The following is a 20,647-nucleotide window of genomic DNA, read 5'->3' on the forward strand; positions in this document are numbered from 1 at the left end:
AAGGTAACGGGATGGTTCCAAAGGAAAATAATAATTTTTTGGCAACAGACCCCAAAGAAAAGGGTATTGATGAAATGCTTGATTAGAACTGATAAGGAAATTCACTGAGAGATAAGAGACAGTTCAATGAAGTAGGAGAAAATTTTATGATATGAATGAGAAATTTAGCATAGAGATCATGAAAAAGAACCAAACAGAAATTTTGGAAATGAAGAACTCAATAAGTGAAATTAAAAAAAAATATAGCTGAAAGCTTCAATGATAGTCTTTCTTTTGCTCAATTCAGTCACTGAGCTGAAGACTATCAGAACTTGGAGACAAGTCTTTTGAAATATCCTAGTCAGACCAAAAAAAAAAAAAAAAAAAAAAAATTTAAAAAGTGAATTTAAAAGTGAAAAATTTAAAAAGTGAAGTAAAAAAAAATTTAAAAAGTTAAAAAAAATTTTAAAATTTAAAAATGACTAACTGAGAGTTAGTCATGGGACACATTAAACAAACAAATGTTCAAATTTTGGGAGTTCCAGAAGCTGAAGAGAAAGAAGATAGAAAATCTTTCAATAAATTAATATCTGAAAAATTTCCCAAACTTGGGAAAGATGTGGTTCAGGTCCAGACATACCTAAGAGGTCTACATAGACTTGACCAGAAAAGAACACTGTAGAAATGGACAAAAACTGAAAGAATTCATACCCACCAGACAGCCTTACAAAAGATGCTTAAGGGAGTCCTCCATTTAGAAGTGAAAGAAAGATAACTACCATCTTGAAAGCAAGAGTATAAAATGCACTAGAAAAGCAGACCAAATAAAGAGAAAAAGAAAAGAATTAAACCTTATCAATACAGTAAAACCAAACCAAAAGATGAAGAGAAAAACAACAAAGGATATTCAAAAGAACTAGAGAAAATTAACAAAATAATAGGAGTCATTCTCATCAATAATAATCTGGAATGTAAATGACTAAGTTCTCCAATTGAGAAAATACAGACTGACTGAATGGATTATGAAAATGAGACCCAATGAAACACTCCCTATAAGAAACACACTTCGCCATTAAAGACACACACAAACTGCAAGTGAAAAATTGGAAAAAAATACTACATGCCAAAGGGGAAAAAAAGTTAGCAGGAATAACTACTCTTTTATCAAACAAAATAAATTTTAAGACAAAAACTATAAAAAGAGAAGACCATTATATGATCAAAGGATTAATTTACCAAGAAGATATGATTATAAATATATAACTAATGATGAAGCACCAAATTTTATAAAGGAAACATTGGATCTAAAGGGACAGAGAGGCTTCAATAATAATGGGGACTTCAAAATCCACTTTCATCAATGAGCAGTTCATTCAGACAAAAATAAATCAACACAGAAACTTCAGAAACAATACTATAGACCAAATGGACTTAAACATTTATTTACAGAACATTTGATTAACAGTTACAAAGTACACATTCTTCTCATCAGCATATATAACATTCTTAGCAGTCTCAACAAATTTGAATACTTGAATTCATAGCATATGTCTTTCTTGAATACAATGAAATAAAACTAGAAACCAACAACAAAAGAAACTTAAAAAAATTACACACATATATGAAGACTAAACAAGGTGCTATAGAATAGTCAATGGGTCATTGAGGAAATTAAAAGGAAATTAGAAAATTTCTTAAAACAAATTGAAATGGAAATACAACATACCAAAATTTATGGAATACAGCAAAAGCAGTACTTAGAGGGAAGTTCTTAGTAATAGGCTCTTCCATTAAAAAAAAAAAAAGATTCAAAATAAACAGCCTAATGATGCAAAGAAGGAACGAGAGCAAATCAAACCCCAAATTAGGGAAGAAAAAAAAAAGATTAGAGTAGAAATAAAGGAAATAAAGATACGAATAAGTAAATGAGTTAGGTTTTTAAAAGGTAAACAAAAACTGACAAACCAAAAGTTAGACTAATCAAGAAAAAACAGAGAAGACCTAAACAAATACAATCAGAGATGCAAAAAGATATGACAATTGATACCACAGGAATACAAAGGATCATTAGGGGATTTATGGACAACTATATGTCCATAAGTTGGAAAACAGAATAAGTGGGCAAATTCCTAGATACCTCTAACTCACCAAAACAACCATTAAAAAAAAAAAAAAAAAAAAAGAAATACCTAACAGACCAATGATAGGCAATGAAATTGGTTCAAAATTAAAAGTTCTCCTGACAAAGAAAGGCCAGGACTAGAGGGCTTCTCTGTTGAATTCTATCAAAGTTGAAAAAAATATCGATTCTTCTCAATTCCAAAAAACTGAAAGGTAGGGAACTACCATACTCATTCTAGAAGGCCAGCATTACCATGACACCAAAACCAGATGACAACAAAAAAGGAAAACTATAGACCAATATCCCTGATGAACACAGAAACAAAAAATTGTCAACAAACTACTTAGCAAATCAAATTCAACAGTATATGAAGAAGATCATTCACAGTGATCAAGTGGGATTTATCCAAGGGATGCAAGGATGGTTTCAATATACACAAATCAGTAAAGGTAATAGATAATATCAACAGAATGATGGATAAAAATCATATTTCAATATATGCAGAAAAAGCATTTCATAAAATCCAACACCTCTTCATGATAAAAAACCCTGAACAAATTACATATATGAAGTACTTCAAAATATTAGCTATAATTAAGCAAGAGAAAGGGAAAAGCATACAAACAGAAAAGGGGGAGAGTCAAATTATCACTGTTTGCATATGATATGGTTATATAATTGAAAAATTAAGGACTCCACCAAAAAAAAAAAAAAAACCAAAAAAAAACTGGTAAACAAATTCAGCAAACTTTTAAGATATTAAATCAAACTATAAATCAGTATCATTTTTATACACCATAAATAAACTGTGAAATTATTAAATCCAAACAAAACACAATAGCTATTAAATAAATAAATACCTCAGAATAAACTTACCCAAGGAAATGATCCTTACAATAAAATTTATAAAACACTGATGAAAGAAATTGAAGAGGACATAGGCACACACACTCACACAGAAAAGACATGCCACATTCATTTCTTAGAATACTAAATGTCTACGTAACTCAAAGTGATTTACAGATTCAATGCAATTCTCATCAAAATACCAATGATATTCTTCATAGAAGTAGAGAAAATAATCCCGATTCATATGAAAGCACAAAAGACCCCAAATAGCCCAAATAATCTTGAGCAAAAATAACTAAATTGGAGGCTGACTAGTCTAGATTTCAAGACATACTACAGAGCTAAGGTAACCAAAACTGCATGGTACTGGTAATAAAAAGCAAATAGTTCCTAGGAATGAAATAACTGGACAGTTATTGAGTAAATATATAAACAAAAATTCTACATTTAGTGGAATGAAACCCAACTATATAGCCTGTGACTCAATTCATGAATCTATTTACTTTTTTTTTTTTTTTTTTTTGGTATCTGGGATTGAACTCAGGGGTGCTAACCACTGAGCTAAATTCCCATCGCTTTTTATTTTTATTTTTTTACTTTTGAGTCAGGGACCCTAAAGTTGCTTAGGGCCTTGCTATGTTGCTGGGGCTGGCTTTGAACTTGAGACTCTTCTGCCTCAGCCTCCTAAACCCCTGGGATTAGAGGTGTGCACCACCAAGCCCGGTACTTCAGCATGTTTTTGCAGAGAAATATTCAAAGTGATAAAACAGATCTATATTTCAGTATTTGTGATTAAGCTATGGGGGTTATTTCTCTAGAATGATGTGAAGTCTTCAATTTCTTTCAACGGTTCCAAAAATTTCTGAGGAAAATGCTACCTAACTTCCCATCACACAGTAGACTCCTATGTGATATATCCAATTAATAAGCTAAATAGGGTTGGGGATATAGTTCAGTTGGTAGAGTGCTTGCCTTGCAAGCACAAGGCCCTGGGTTCAATCCCCAGCACCGCAAAAAAAAAAAAAAAAAAAAAAAAAAAAAAAAGCTAAATATTGAACCGTATGTAATACAAGCCATGGAACACATTCATTCTGTGATATCAATGATTATTTTAAAAGTTTAAGTTATGAAGTCATTCTCATGGAATAATGAGTGGATTAAAGTTCCATGTCATTGCAGAAATTATTAATTTCAATTTCAATTTTTAAGACCATGGATCATCACAATAGCACTTTATGTTATTATACTTACTAATTAACTTTTTAAAGATGAGCCTATATAAAATTATAATATTTTATCAAAACAATCCATTAATGAGCCACTTCCTTATTATGAACCTGTTTTTTTTTTTAGTTACTTAATTAGAATTCTTAGTTTAGAATTCTCACTGAAAATACAAATATAACTAGCCAGCTGGTATTAACATCTGGATTTTCATCATGACAATAGAAAATGGTACAAACTATACTTTTCACAATGTTTTTCACATGTAATGTCTCAGGCACATTTCAATATGCTGAGGGAGACAAGTTTTTCCAGTTAGCCTTATATTTTCAAAAGTTTATTTCTTTTTGGCATGTAATTTCTGCCAGTCAAAATTCGCAATGTGTAAAATGTTTTGATATAATTTTTTCACTTATTACATATCTAAATTTTGCAACATTACCATTTAAAGTTTTTCATGTGAAATCAAGTCCTGTAGACATTTCAGGCTTTTATTCAATTTATTAATGTTTTTACCTACATTGGTATTCACATACACATTTCTATGTACTAGCCTTGGCTTTTACTGTATTTTCATAATGGTCTTCTGATAGTCATGGTTTCTCTACTGAACATGGAAGCATACTTTTTATTTTCACACCCACACATAAGTGTCATCTCTTTTTTAAACACATGGCTTTCTTGGTTTATGTTTTCATATTCTTACATTAACAGATACTTGAGTGCAAAGAAATAATTCACTGCTATAAGAAAAAAAATACTGTAAGTACAATAACAAATAACAACTCACATTTGACCCCAGTGTAAAGTGATAAAAAAGGAAATGTTAGGAACCATAGTGAGGGTGAGCTGTACTCTACCTGGTACGGCTGGTGCTTGGCTCCAGCAGGTATTTGCCATTAAAGAGTAGAAATACCTCACCTTGTTGCAGACCTCATTGCACAAGTGGGTTGTTTATTTTTTATGACAGCCAAATAGAATATATCTTTAACCTTTTGTCCGCATCCCAAAATATTTTTCCAACTGTCTCACCAAATGCAGGGCTGTCTAGCAGCTTCAAAAACTGGGGTTAGTACAGTTTTACAGCATTTGTCAATTCACTAATTCAGGAAATGATAACTGAGAGAAGCATTGTTAAAGCAGCCAGGGATACAACCGTAGAATAAAGCAGAAAGATTCTTTCCTCTGAACATACATTCTAGAGGGAGATGGAAAATTAAAAATCAAACTAATAAGTGATAGGTATGTCAGACTATGGACATTAATCCAGGAAACAACAGTTGATGCTGTTTTGGAACAAAACAAATCACATGGGAGGTGATGAAGAGCAGTTGAATATGGATATACTGTGAAGGGGAAACTGAAGAGCCGACTATGACATGGGGTGTGTGAAATAGACATTAAAGTGACCCTTTGATTTTTTATGTAAACGATGTAGTTGCTATTTGCTAAGATGGGGAAGATTGTGGGAGATTTTACCTGTCTGTCTGTGTGTGGCCAGTCATCGGAATGTTAGGGGTTTGGATTTAGACTTCTTGCATGAGATGTCCTGTCGATATTCAGATGGGTTAAAGTAGGCAGGTGGATGTGAGGCTGAATTTTAGGGAAGAGGTTCAGGCTGTATAAATTTGGTAATCATAAGCACAGAGATGATATTTAAAGTCACATGATTAGTTGGCATCACTTAAGGAGTGGGTATAGGTAGAAATTTGAGGACTGAGCTTACAGAAATGGGGATGGCATGGCAGCATGTGTTAAAGGCTGCTCATGGGTCAAGTAGGACAACAACTAGAAACGGTTGTTAGATTTAGCAATACAGAGGTTCTCATTGTTCTTGAAAAGAGCATTGCTTTGGGGCAAAGAGGAATTTTGTTAAGATGGGAGAAATGAGTTCGGAACTTCTTAATTGATTGTCAGGGCTTCCTATATCTACTCTGTGCACAGCACCTTAGTGTGCCTGTAAGATACCATCTTTACCCTGAAGTTGCAATCTTACTTAAGTAATGGAAGATACGACAAAATAATGGGACCAGATGATTAATGTTAAAATAATTTAAAAGAAGATAATTAAATATTTGGTTTCAGAGAGAAGATGAAGTTCGTTATGGTTTAAATGTGAGATCGCCCCTAAAAGCTCACATGTGAGACAATGCAAGAAGGTTCAGAGAAGAAATGATTGGGTTACGACAGCCTTAACCCAATCGGTGAATTAATTACCTGATGGGATTACCTAAGTGGTAACTGGAGGCAGGTGGGGTGTGGCTAGAGGTGAATCGCTGGGGGGTGTGACTTTGGGGTATATATTTGGATCTGGCAAATGGAGATCTGTCTGCTTCCTGATCATCACCTGAGCCAATTCCCTCTACCACACTCTTCTTTCATGATGTTCTGCCTCACCTGGAGTCCCCAGGAATGGAGCTGGCTGTCTATGGATTGATACCTCTGAAATCGTGAGGCCTCAAACAAACTTTTCCTCCTCTACAATTGTGCTGGTCAGATCTTTTAGTCACGAAAGCAAAAAAGCCAAGTTTAAATTCAACATTTAAAAATGTTAGATTTAGGCAGATGAAAAGAATGGGAAGAAGGAAGGGGAAAGAGCAGCATGGTATAGGGTGAGCAGAAATTTTTATTAAGAAGAATAGGTGATAATATGGAGAATGTTAGCCATTAGCTAAGAACTGTTTTTATTATTTTGTCAATGGAGATTAAAATAGTTACCAACCTCTTATAGCTCTAGAATTAAAAAAAAAAAAAAAACAGTATTTTTGTGAGAACTTTTTTTTTTAGCAATTTTAATTATTAGAAAATTCTTTCAAATGTGTTCTAAATAGTTACCACTAGATACCAGTGATATAAAAGCTAATATAAACAGCTGAATTTTAAAAAATCTTATTTTTCTTTACGCATGGGGATTTTGCACTGCAAAAGATAGAAACAACTTCTGGGTAACCAATACCATTTAAAATGTTGCTCTATTTCATTTTTATTCTCTAGAATTATATTTTAAAATTATATTAGAAGTAGGATTTAAATAAATTATTTCTAATCTGCTGTTTTATAGCTTATGATACTCTCAACTTTTGAAAAAATAGCCTTTTATACTTTATTAATGTACCTTTTAAGAAAATTTTCTATTTCTATTCCTATAAGATACTAGAAGGAATTTTGTTAAAAGACAGATATTTAAAAGTGTTTTACAAAAAAATGAATGTTGTAAGTTTTTGTCAATCTTCAAAACTATACTAAATATAACCAGTTAATATTTACAATATTTGGGATGATTGTTAATACCAATTCTTCAGATAATGAATCAAATTTCTTTTATTCCTTTATTTTTTTTTTTCAAAGAGAAGATATTACGTTGGAACATATGAAACTTTCTATTATGGGTTAGATCTTAGGTGTTCCCCAAAAGCTCCTGTGTGAAACAATATATGAAAATTTAGGGGCAAAATGATTGGGTTATGAGAACGTTAATTTAATTGGTGAATTAATCCCAAAAGGGATCAACTGGATGGTAACTACAGGCAGGCAGGGTATGGCTGGAGGAGGTGGGTCAATGGGGGCATGCCCATAGGCTTTATTTATATTCTGTCAGTGTGAGGGGAGTTCTTTCTCTGCTTCCTGGTGTGATGTCCTGAGTTACTTTTTTCTGCCACCCTCTTTCACCATGATGTTCTGCCTTACCTTGGGTCCAGAGCTATGAGGTCCACCATCTGTGGATTGAGATCTCTGAAACCATTAGACCCAAAATAAACTTTTCCTCCTCTAAAATTGTTCTGTCAGGTCTTTTGGTGATGGCAACAAAAAAGATGACTAAAACACTCTCATTTTTGTAGGTAGAAAATGACAGCATATTAGCAATTTAATATTGTTCAATATAAAAATTCTTAACTTGGTTGCTCCAAGATTTGCTAGATGGATAAAAGTACAAATTTAAGAAGGGCATTATCCTAGAAACTGCAAACATTCTTAGATACACTGACTTTCATTTAGTGTCTATGATATGAAGGCCCTGCCCTCTGTCCTATGGTATCCATCCATCCATCCATCCTTAGGGTTTATAATTTGGTTAAAAAAAATTTTAAACTGCAGATATGCTGAAGAGCTTCCTATGCTGACACCTGAGATAATATAGACTTTGTGGAGAAAGAAATTCACCCATTTGAAGAATTTTAATTTTACTTTATCTTACAACAGACTAGTAAGATGTCAGTATTATTTTAATATCAGCACCTAAAGCAAATAATGTGATCTAACTCAGAGGTACAATAAATGACTTTAGGTGTAGGCTGACTTTTCAATGCTTCTGTTAGCTCTCCACAAAATGGGAATATATGGCACAAGACGGAAAGATCCAGGTAGAACTGAGTCAGGCGAGTTCCTTCTGGAGCCAGATGGCTGATTTCTGAATATTATTTCTATTACAGAAGGCCTAAGTTTAGAGAACTTTTGTGGTTTTATCTCAATTTTAGCATACCCAAATATTCTGTTAAACATCTTATTCTAAAAATCATATGACCAAGTAAAGAAACTGGTCAGTACATGAAGCAATGTAGGGAAAAAAATAAAGACATTTGCCATACACAGATGCTACCATTGTGCCCACTTCCACAATAACCTCTTACTCATAAAAACACAAAAAAAATAATGGCTTTTAAGTATAAATATATTTTAATTATTAAATATAGTTATAACTAAAAAATGAATTTTGTATATTAAATAAGAACATGTGATGAAGAAATAGGGCTTACTTGTTAAGTTTTAGGCCTGAGTTTAAATAGGAGAGAAAAGCTTATATAATCACTTGGCAATTACTACTGAAAGATGTAAGTTACTGGTCATCTTTCTTTTTCAATTGTTTCATCAGGAAGAATCTTTTTCAGGTGATAAAACTTACAAGCTAAATTAAAATGCACTCTACTCATTGGCAAGCTACATGAGCAAGAATAATGTGATCACAGTACTTGGAAGTTTTGATTTATAACTGTACTATTCTCTACTTATAAGACTGCAGTCTAGGAGGCAGAGCAATGAATCATTACAATTGTCTATCTGGGAAATGTCAAAAGATTAAGTAAGGGCAGAAGAAGAGAAAAAGGAAAAAACATACATTTCTGTCCAAGAAATATTCCTCAATTAGTGGGAACCACATCAGCAGTACATAAACTCAGTGCTTACAGAAACAATAATTAAATTTAAAAATCTTCAAGTAAAACTACAAATACATCATGATGCTTAAACTTTCTGGGTAGAAGAGAGATTATCCTCAAAAGCACTAACAACTAAATTATTCCTTATTCACTATAACTGAGTGATCTATCCCTGTACATTGAGTTTGAAAAAGCACACTGAAATTAAGGAAATGAATTAGAAACCTGAACCAATCATTAATGGATCCACCTTTTTAAAAAAATGAACATAAGTAGTTTAATTGATCCTTTGCCAATACAAAAATAAGCATCCACAGAATGTTTATTTACTGTTTAAATTACTCCATATTTTTACATACCGTGAACAGAAAATATATATTTTACCTCACACATAGTAAAAGCAAATAAGTGCAATCTTTCAAACATTAAAAATCATAATCAAATCTGTACAACAGATAAATAAACATATACCTCTAACAGTTAGCTTGTAAAAAAAACCAAACAAACAGAAACATTTATTGCCCAAGTCACCAGTTTACTTAAAATTCTACTATGGTCATACATCTCAATCAAAACAACTTGAATCTTTACTACACTGCACATGTTTAGATTGATAAATATTTTTTTAAATGGGAGGGGATAATAGGAAATACCAAAATGGTTATAAAGAACTTTCCAAACATTGGAAATAATATACAAAAATTAATCAGGGAAGGGAAAACATTAAATGGATCCACAGGGTAACAAGGAAAAAAAAATGGGTGAATGTTTGCACTGAAAGGAAAATTTGGCCTTTTTATAAAAAGAAGCAATGACAACATCAACAATGTAGAACCCTGTCATGGAGCCTTAGAACAACTTTGAGAGACAAAGACTACAAAGATTTAGACTTATATACCTGAAAACCACAGTCAGGACAAAAATCATGTCAGCAAACATGAACAACCAGAACATGAATACATATAAATTAAAGGCATACTGTTCATCATTCCATGTCATTGCACATAAGAACACAACACTGCAAGTCATTCTGGAGTAAAAAAGTTTTCAATGAAGTAGGAAGTTCCACACTGAAGACAGGCACAGACAATCTTATTACCACAAATTTAGTAAATATCAAAACAGTGGTGTCACTAGGCTAATTAAATTATCTATACTTTGTACTGGAAAGCTAATCATTTCCCTGACTTCATATGTTAACTTAAAATCATTTATAAATGGAAATATAGATCCAGTAGAAAAGACTTTTCACATGCAATCCTATGTCGCATTCTGGTTCATCAATTTTTTCTTAGTATTTCACATCAGATATGTACATTGCCAATATATACAACCACACTGTTCAACAGACATCACTACACTGTCCTTTTGCCACGTTTATATTTACAGAGACATTTATATTTCCAGATAGATCCTTTTCTCCTCCAGGCAGACACAAAGTAAGCCTGAAGAGTTTAAGTTTTTGGGGATTTTAGGAACCTAATGTCTTGATTTATCTTGAATGGACGATAAGATGAGTAGTCCACAAAAAAATGCAGCTATACATGCCAACCTTTTCAAGAGAGATGAGTTATCTTTAGGAATAATAATATGTGCAAGATCGTTAGTGATCTGAGAAATTTCATGTGCCACACAAACGAAGATGAAAGTGCTGACAATGATGTTGAGCATAGGGTTTCCGGGTATGAGTACCAAAATACCCCTTGTGTCAGCTGCCAGCCATATGTGATACTGACAAATAAACAGCTAGGAGAAAAAAAAATTAAAGTTAGACATGTACAGAGGTCCATGAATAAATCACAATTTTTCTTAATTTAAATATTTGATAATACAATAACATTAGGTTTTTAAAAAATCACTTGAGTTTGTCTCAATATTGGCCCTGAAAAGTCCGCTGCCATTTACGCTCCAGAACTTGTACCTCTATGTGGTCTTTCTCACAAGTGAAGATGACCAAAATGAACACTGACTCAAGAAAGCAAAATTTGTTTTCCCTACTTTAAAAGACAACCTAATAAACTTTATATTTTAAAAATGTATCTCATTACAATATAAATTCTACTATTTTAAAACATTCTGTTTCAAAGAATAAAACTCAGACTATGCCGTGTGTACTTCGAGACCTACTGATCAAACTGATTTCATAGGTAATTTTATATTGTGCATCTTGCAAAAATTGTAACGAATTTAAATATTTTCCCACAATTTCCAGTCATAAAAAAGGTGAATTTTATTATGCTACGCATCAATAATCTGAATTCCAGAAACATGTCTAATTATGGAGATGAACAATAAAATCAAAATTCTACCAGCTTGATTTCATTTATATCTGGGCAAGTATTTTTCTCTTCTGATCTCAGCATCTTGTTTGTGCTCAAAAGTTTAAGACATTATAAAGAACGTTTTGAAAGTCATCTTCACCTAGTCATTTTAAAACAAGGCTTTAAAAACATTCTAAAGTACTTTGCTATTTTTAAAAGTTCTGAGTGTTTTCCCATAATTTTATGAATAACATAGTTTTGGTTTAAAAAAAGGTCTGTAAGGTCTACCCACCCACATATATATATAGGTATACACATACACAAACACACAACACCTTGTTGTGAAAGATAAAGCAAAAAATGAATGTACCAACCTCTAATGAAATTTTTCCAAACCAAGCAAAAAATGAACTGTAAACTGAACGGGCATATCCAGGGATATTCCTTATTAAGATGAAGGCTAAAATCTAAGGGAAAACCATAAAGGTAAATTTCATTAACATATTTATTGAAAAGTATTTTGCACAAACCTTTTCTTTAAGTAAAAACTTTGTTCTTTATGTTCTTAAATTTGACACATATACATATAACTTTGAAAGGCTGATGTAAATAAACATTTAGTGAGAAAATATATATGAGGTATTTATTATAGCATACATTGTAAGTCCTTTAAAGAAACATTAGGTAATTAATAGTACAGGTATTTGTAAGTGGTAAACAGAAATCATGAGAGACGTAAGTAGAATCCTCAAACATAAAACTACTTAATAGTCTATTCTAATTAAAAATATTACATAAGTTGTTATATAAAATACTAGAAAGATTGATATCTATATCTATATCTATATATATACCTATATATAGATAGATAGATATAAATCATTGGCCTGAGTGACAGAAAATGTGGAGATAGTCCTAAGCAAGTCTCTTTCTTTCTGTCTGTAATCTATTGTTTCCCAAGGTGTACTTCATTTCTTTCATACATTCACGTCTTTCATTTTGTCACATTCTTAGGAATGTGATTGGGGGAAAAACTCAAAGAAACTCAAGGAGAATAAAGGTGAGGTCTGGGAAATTATTCTTATTAGTTTGACACAAACAAAATTATAATGTTTAAAACTTGAACAGCATTTATCACTTGCTGGGTACTGTGCTAAGTATTTTGCATACATTATTTATGTCTAATCACCTACTATACAGGTTAGCTGTTTCTGAAATTTCTATCCAGACTGATAGGCGTACCCAAAAGGTATATATATCTTACATATACATCCTTACATAAATTACAATGTCCTATGATTTACAAATACACACATACACACCCACACAAATACATACATCTCTTCACACCTAAAAGTAAGAGTGAAATATGGTTAGGAAAAGAGTATTTGAAGCTACTTGGATGCTCTTGACTTTTACAATGTGGGACACATTTTCTTGAAAAGAAGTGGCAGTCAATAAAACTTGTCCTTGCTTCAGTGTATGTTTTCAGTTCATCCTCTTATTCTGCAATGGAGAAGTTAAGGCCCTCACAAAAATGGTAACTGTGAAAACAGGAATACGTGGAGGATGGTGACTGAGAGGACAAGTGGTAAGTCTCAGGAGTGCTTCCATTAGTGTCATTCTATGTGCTGCCACCCTCTTCCTTCGCTTTCCTTACGTATGGGTGCACTATAATGCTAATGTTCCCTCCCATCCTGTGAGTCACAGGGCTGATATCTGATATACAAAGCATTACTGGCAAGCACTACTACTGTCTACAGAACTCCTGAAAATGTTATATAAATATAGTATGAAGTTTAAAATTTCATTATCAATTGAATTTGGAAAAATCTATCACCTGCTTGGTGCCACTTAGTATACAAAAGTTTAAAAGAAACAAAATAGTCTTTGCATGGAAAAAAAGACCTACAGAAGATTCTCCAGAAACTCTCCCTGCTCCTCTAGGTTGGGCTACTCATCTTTCAGACTTCAACTTGGACACTATTTCCTTTAAGAACCCTGCTCTGATATCAAGATAAGTTAAGAAGAACTTCTAAATGTTTCCAAAGTAATCTGTACTTAATCATCCCCATAATAATTACAATGCACCTATGACTAGAGGTACTATACCTCTGCAAAATGTCAACCTGCTTTTAGTTGTCCCCACCTGTCAGTCCTTATTGCACACTTTTCTGGATCTTGGCTCTCTGAGTTCCAACTCCACTGCTCTTCTTTAAATTCCTTGAATGTACCATGCTCCCTTCCACTACCAGGCCCAAGTTTCTGCTTCCTACTGTGCCTTCATCCCTCCATTCTTAGTTTAATTTTCCCAGAAAAATCATCCTTGGCTCCTGTGCACCTTCCCTTCAACTCCAACTAGGTCACATACCCTTATGATATTCTCTTATAGCATTATCTACTTCTGCTCATACTTAGGTGGTTATTGTATGATTAACTATCTGTATGAGAAGAATATAGTCACCATGAGGATAAAAACCATGCCTGCTTTGGATACCACTACATCCCTGGTATAATATCTAACATATAGTATTAAAAAATTGTTAAATGAATTTAAAGAAGTGTTACATATTAACTGATCCACATGTCTACTAGGGTGCAATTTTCTTGAGGACAGAAGTTGTATATGAGAAGGGAATTAACATTTTCTAAGTGATGAATAATGAGTTAGATGATTTTCAAATGTTTAATACAACAACAGATTTTAATATCTCTATTATTACAGAGGAAGGCAGGGCTAGATTAAGTTACTTCCCTACATTTTCTGGAGTTTGAATTGGAATCTCTATCTCTAAAGACCATGTTGTTATAAAAAATTAAGAGGTAAAATTTTCCCCATATCAAGATAATTACCTGTACCACAGAAACAGATGGGTGGAGCTCATTGCACTCTGCTTTATTTTTACAACTGCTAGCCCAGATGGAATAGGTCTACAACAAAAAATGTACCCATAAGTTCACAAAAACAGGTAAGCCTTAAAACAGGAAATTCTCACAATTTTTAAATAGTTTTCTTCATGAAAACATTATAGTTCCAACTATCTGTAGGTGTATTCATTGATTTTCTAACTTTATGGTCCACACAAGAAAATGGGAAAGGGACTGGAAAGGGACTTATGCTTTTTTGGAAACAATGATCATAAAGCAGTGATGGCTCTTCACGTCAAATACCTTACAATATATTTTTTCTCAAACTGATTGTAACTTTTGAAACTCCTATTTCACTGAACTCTCAATTATTCTCTTTTTAGAATTTATGTAACACTTGGAAAATACAAGGTTAAAAAAAGAATTTAAAAATTATATATCTACCTATTAAAAATAACTGATTATGTTCCTATATCTTAAAGTTAATTTTCTATACTACTTAAGATTTTGGTAAATGAGAAGACTACATCTTAAAACTTACCAAGAAAGAAACTACTGAAATAAACAATAGAATGTTTGAAATTTTGTTTGAAAAAAGAGGTTCACCCTTTCCTTCAGAAAGTACTTGACGCTTCTGTAAAGCCAAATAAATGAAAGCAAATAGCATTCCATGGAAGACTACCTGAAAAAGAAAATGTTTTTAATAGATACTTTTCAAAAACTAGTAAATATATTTGGTTAACAAGGACTATATTAATAACAGTAAGTAGGTTAAAAGCTTAAAAATTTGGAATTCCTATCAAGAAGCTAAACTTCAAAAGTAAAACTTCAAACAATGAAATAAAGTCAATGATAGTTAAGAAACCAGAGCAACACACAAGCAAACATGTCTAGCAAAACTATGACATAAGCTGGTTTGTTTTTAGCAGTCCCAGCATGCTATGTGCGTGCTCTTCTACTGATCTATACCTATAGCCCTGAAAATTTAGAAGTAATCAGAAACTCTCCTAAAGACATAATAAAATTTAAATATACCCAACAATGATAAAACATTTTTTATTGATCCTTTTAGTCAAATAAAACAAAGAACAATACCATGAAATCATACTTTTAAAAAGCAATATATGCACATAAGAATGAAAAAAAAAATTGCTGGAGCAGAAAGCACATGAACTTTTTTTGTGTATGCCTGTCTTAAAGACATACATACATACACAAAGACTTAAGGTGAATTATTATTCCTGTGGACCAAATATTTGTGTACCCTCCCCCCTCCACCCCACCAAATTCAAATGTTGAAACACAATCCACAATGTCACTGCTTTGGAGGAGGAACCCTAGGGAAGTGATAAGGTCATGAGAATGGAGCCTTTATGGATGAGATTAATGCCCTTATAAAAGAGATTCTATAGGGTCCTTTTGCCCTTTCCACCACGTGAAGACATAGCAAGAAGAGAGCAGTCTATGGACCAGAAAGTAGGCCCTCACCAGACACCAAATCTGCCAGCACCTTATCTTGAACTTCCCAAGAGAAATAAATATTTTTGTTGTTTATGAGCCACCCAGTCTATAGTAGGTGAAGGTAACCCAAATAGACTTAAGATAGGCATATCATGAAGTACTCTAATGAGACTTTAGCACAGATTTTTTTTATCTATATGCAGTTTAGAAATGCAGTGAAGTAAAATGGAAAGTGCATAGGTATTGGAAACCAGGAATGTCACAGAATACACACTAAGAAAACATTTGTTAAAAGAAAAGTGATGAGTCAAAAATGTGAAAGAGGAGTGAAATATTTATTTAGTGTCTATTATTTTTCAATGCTGTACTAGATTTTCTTCATTTTCTCAGCCCACTGAATCTTAACCATCTCTCAAGATTAAATTCATGGAATAATCCAACTCATTGTTTTTTTCTTTGCATACTTCTACCACAAAACCCATATTGCATAGTTTAGTACCCAACTATAAATACTAATAGTGGTTTTAAACTACATTATTAAGACTTAGACCAGTGGTACATCTTTCTCTAATATATACATCATGACATCATGACACTAACACCTAGGATGTGTACTGAAGCTTAGTAGATGTGTGTGTGTATGAATCACCTATAAGTTAAAATTATAACCAGAGAAAGGTCACTTTATAGACAACAGTTTTACATTTTCCTGCTGATAAATACACCCATGCATGGGTGGGGGTAAACTGTTTTGACTTACCAAATCAGTATGTTTCTTTAATCTAAAATTAATCAAAACTAGATAGAAAATCTCCAAATCATTTTCTAACAGTATAATTTAAAAAGGTGAAATATCACAAAGTAAATACATACATAACGGTCTAACTGCCATCTGAACCACCATTCATATACATTCCCTTTCAGTTCAAAACACTTGGACAATGGCCAAAGAGAAAAGATCTTCTCAAATGCACCCTGAGGGGGGGAAAAAAAATTAAGCTAAAATGATATATGTCAATACTTGCTTTGTAAGTCTATTGTAAAATTTAGTTTCTGAAGTTAGGATCAAAAGGGTTCATTCACAATTTTTAAATTCTATTCATGTGCAAATATAACTTCATTTGAAATTCATTTTAAAATAAATTTACCCATGGCTAATAAAAATGACTTAAAACTTTTCAACTGATTTTCATTTCACATAAAAGCTATTGACACTGCAAATTTAAAACCCTAGTAATTGGAAAATTATTGTATTCAAATTTTTCAATCTAGCATACAAAACAACTAATATTTACTAATCTAACAGAAAAATACAAAAAAAATTCAGCTAATATGTTATCACTGTTCCAAAGAATGATTTTTAAGGTTAAAATATAGTTTTCCTTCCTCTAAATGTCCTTAGAGATCTATAGTTTAACTACTGGAGTTAAAAGAGTGCTCTGAATTAGTCACCTTACCCAAAATGCCATTACTAGTCTTTGAAACAGTTTATACTTTTACTTTAGTCAAGTTAGTGAATAGTACCCTCTTAGTAATCTGACAGCCTGGAAAATCTGGGAATGAAGGGGCAGAAGTCTTGGGTACATTCCTGCACATTAATGAAGTCTTTCAAAAAAGAGAACAAAAACCTCAATTTCCAGGCTAAGGAATGACGACAAACTCTATTAAGGAAAGCTCCACTTTTATTCCTAATGCCACAGCAAATGGTTTCAAAAAAGTTATTAAAAATCAAGGAAATACATGAAAATAATAATATATTTTAGATAATGCTGGATCCTTAGGTCCTAAGAACTTTATTACTTTTAAGAAAATGCAATAATCTCCACTTAAGCATAGAATTAAGATACGCACATAGCATATTAAAAATAGGTTGTATTAAAATCTACAGCTCAGAAAATTAAGGATGATTTTTACAGAGTTGCAACCTGAAGTATACTGAAATATAGATATGTTATATAGATCTATATTAAATAGATATATGTATTTTATATATCATATATGTGCAGTATATCTATGACAATATATGATGCATTTATAATCTAAACTTTTATTTCTAATTAAAAATTTACTTCTTATGTGATCAATAAAGTATTTATTGAGCATTCATTTTTTTTAAAAAGACAGTGGGCTACAGTAGACTATGTACCTTTTTTTGTTGCCCAATGGTCAACACTGACCTAAAGCTGGGGAAACCTTTTTATAGCCTCTACTGAATCTCTGGTCAGCTTTCTTTTATTTCCCTTAGAAGTGCTCACAGAGTGTTGGGAATTTTAGTGAATAAATATCAAGTAGTTGTTCCTATTACCTATTTTTTTTTTATATAATTGCCTGTTGTTTCCTTATTATTTTATCTCCTATAAAAAATCCTGGGTGTCACACAGAATAGGAATGTTTTAAGTAGTTTCAAGCAACAAAATAAGTACAAAATCCTCTCCTTCCACCCTCCCAAAATATTTGCAGAATTACACATATATACAATATGTCTATAGTGCATTTATATCTGACATAAATAGTGTTGGAGGTGTGAGTAAACTGTAGAATATGTCAAAACTATAGACATTAAACATTCAAATTAAAATATTTTGTTATAAATATCATGCTGCCCAAATAGCATGCCTGTCTGATAGATTTAACCAGCAGTTAGCAGACTGTCACCCTGACGAAATAACAGAAAATCTCAACCATCAGAATAGGAGGATATAAGGTCAGAGCTAGGAAGATGACCAAAAATTTTAGTAAATTAAACATGTGACATATATAAACTCCTCTGCACCTAAGTTGGTTTTACTAACTGCCCAAATTTTACTTTATGCAGTTACAGAAAAATCAAGTAACAGTTTGATGCAATGAATAATGCACAAACTAAGTTACAAATTGTGTCAAGAGAATTTTGATTTCCACTTAGAGTAGTGTCTTATAAGAGGCATTCAATAAACGTTTGATTGATCAAAGTCAAGTAAAATGGATCTTGAACAATTGCCAGAGGAAGAGCTTTAAATTGCTCTTACAACAAAAACAGTGGTAACAAAAGTAGATAGGTCTCAAAAGAACTATACTGAGTAGTCAACTACAGAGTGACACTTTTATTACAGTCATTAAAAAATGAAGCTAAAAAAAAGCTCTGACTCTTCTCACATACTTTAATAGACTTGAACTTTAAAATAAATTACAAAATATAAACTGAAAAGACTGTACAAACCTGAGAATATGCCAAAAAACATATGCATAACAGTAAAAAGGCTAGTTTCAACAGCAAGCCAAAATGCCAGAAACAATTTCCTAAGAGAGAAAATATTTAATTTACTAAAAAATAGAAATTTATATTAGAAAGCATATTAAATATTCTTAATTTAACATTTTTATGCCCTGAATAGTTCTTAAAATTATTTAAGGTTGCTCACAGGGATATGCAAAATATATCTAGATAGTATAAATGAGAGGTAGAGTAAAAGGAAAAAAAGGTGGAGGATTCTTGTGATGAATAAGGCTACAGCATATAACTGATACCCTGTGTACTTGCTGTTCATGTACCTCTTTCCTGAAAAGTTCTTCGTTATTATAATGGAAGCCAATGGAAAAATATTTTTGATATACAACATTTGGTTGAAAGTTAGATATATTTGTAAAAATAAAAAATTCTTTATTTTTCCAAAAAGAGGAAGATTTCATTTTAAAGATATAATCTTGAAAGAAAAAAAACACTAAGATAAATGACGATGGCCTTCCTTTAACACAATCAATAAAGGGGTATGGAAAATCTGAAAATGGCAACCCTTTGAGTACTCGGGCTACTTATATGTAAAATAGATTGATAATAACTGTGCAAATGGTTTAGCTTTCCCTTTTCTGTTCCAGCTGGTTCTACTCTGGTTCTATACAAGGCAGTATGAAAACTGTTATTTTAGTTAACATGTGAAATTGTTTTAAAAAATTTACATTTAAAAAGGGAACAAACATAACAAATGTAAATTAGTATTCTGGAGTATTACAGTACATTATATTATATTCTGCAGAAATTATATCCTACGTTTCTACATATTTTAGAAACAATTTTTTAAATTTCAAAATATCAAAACTACACATAAACTATCTACAGTTCTCTTAATAAAAATAATAGCCTTTAGTGACTACAGAGAAATTTAATACATTGAAAGAAATTAACATTAATAAGAAAGGATATTTACCGTTTGCTCTCTTTTGGATTATTTGTGGCCACAGTGCTAAAGTAACATATATGACCATGAACCATACAGTGACCAAGGGAACAAAGTAATAGAATTGATAAGGTCGATCCATTACTATACATAACACCACTACTAGGAAATTGAGACGAAATAAGACCTATTAAAAAGGAGAAGAAAATGGTTTTTATTCCAGGTATACGTGAAAAGCACAGACAGATTTTCTCTGACAGAGTATAAAGGGTCAAATGACAGTACATTTTACTAATTCCTAAAGTTACTTTTTTTTTTCCTACAATCATTGTAAAGAGCTGATACATCATTATATTTACTACATCCCAGCAAAGTCCTAGCCTATGCTGTCTAGCTACAAGTGCCACTTCGTTAAACGTAGGGGAAAAAAAACTGTAACCCTCCTTCCTTGGGTTACAGGTTATAAGCAGAGATTAAGATGACCTCAAGAAAAGGATGCCCATTTCACCTCTCATTTGATGTTAATTTGTCCCATTTAGGATTAAAATTGAGTTTTGTTTTAAGTATAAAGAAATA

The 20,647-nt window shown here is 32.2% G+C and overlaps 1 protein-coding gene across 2 annotated transcripts in view; it reads right to left on the minus strand.

Moving 5' to 3' along the window:
- Window positions 1-9,631: 9,631 nt before the first annotated feature.
- Window positions 9,632-20,647, minus strand: part of Casd1 (CAS1 domain containing 1) — a 40,097-nt gene continuing 29,081 nt past the window's right edge. The window contains exons 12-18 of one of the 2 annotated variants that reach the window (XM_047562412.1): window positions 20,102-20,258; window positions 19,117-19,196; window positions 16,791-16,892; window positions 14,998-15,138; window positions 14,442-14,519; window positions 11,963-12,055; window positions 9,632-11,073 (exon numbers count right to left, since the gene is read on the minus strand). In XM_047562412.1, coding sequence (XP_047418368.1) covers window positions 10,807-11,073; window positions 11,963-12,055; window positions 14,442-14,519; window positions 14,998-15,138; window positions 16,791-16,892; window positions 19,117-19,196; window positions 20,102-20,258 — 918 coding nt within the window. In that variant the 3' untranslated portion in view covers window positions 9,632-10,806. Of the gene's footprint in view, window positions 11,074-11,962; window positions 12,056-12,085; window positions 13,133-14,441; window positions 14,520-14,997; window positions 15,139-16,790; window positions 16,893-19,116; window positions 19,197-20,101; window positions 20,259-20,647 lie in introns of those variants that run through there. The other variant, XM_047562413.1, reaches the window with a different exon arrangement.

The sequence above is a fragment of the Sciurus carolinensis genome, chromosome 8 (genome assembly GCF_902686445.1).
Source record: "Sciurus carolinensis chromosome 8, mSciCar1.2, whole genome shotgun sequence".
Taxonomy (NCBI): Eukaryota; Metazoa; Chordata; class Mammalia; order Rodentia; family Sciuridae; genus Sciurus; species Sciurus carolinensis.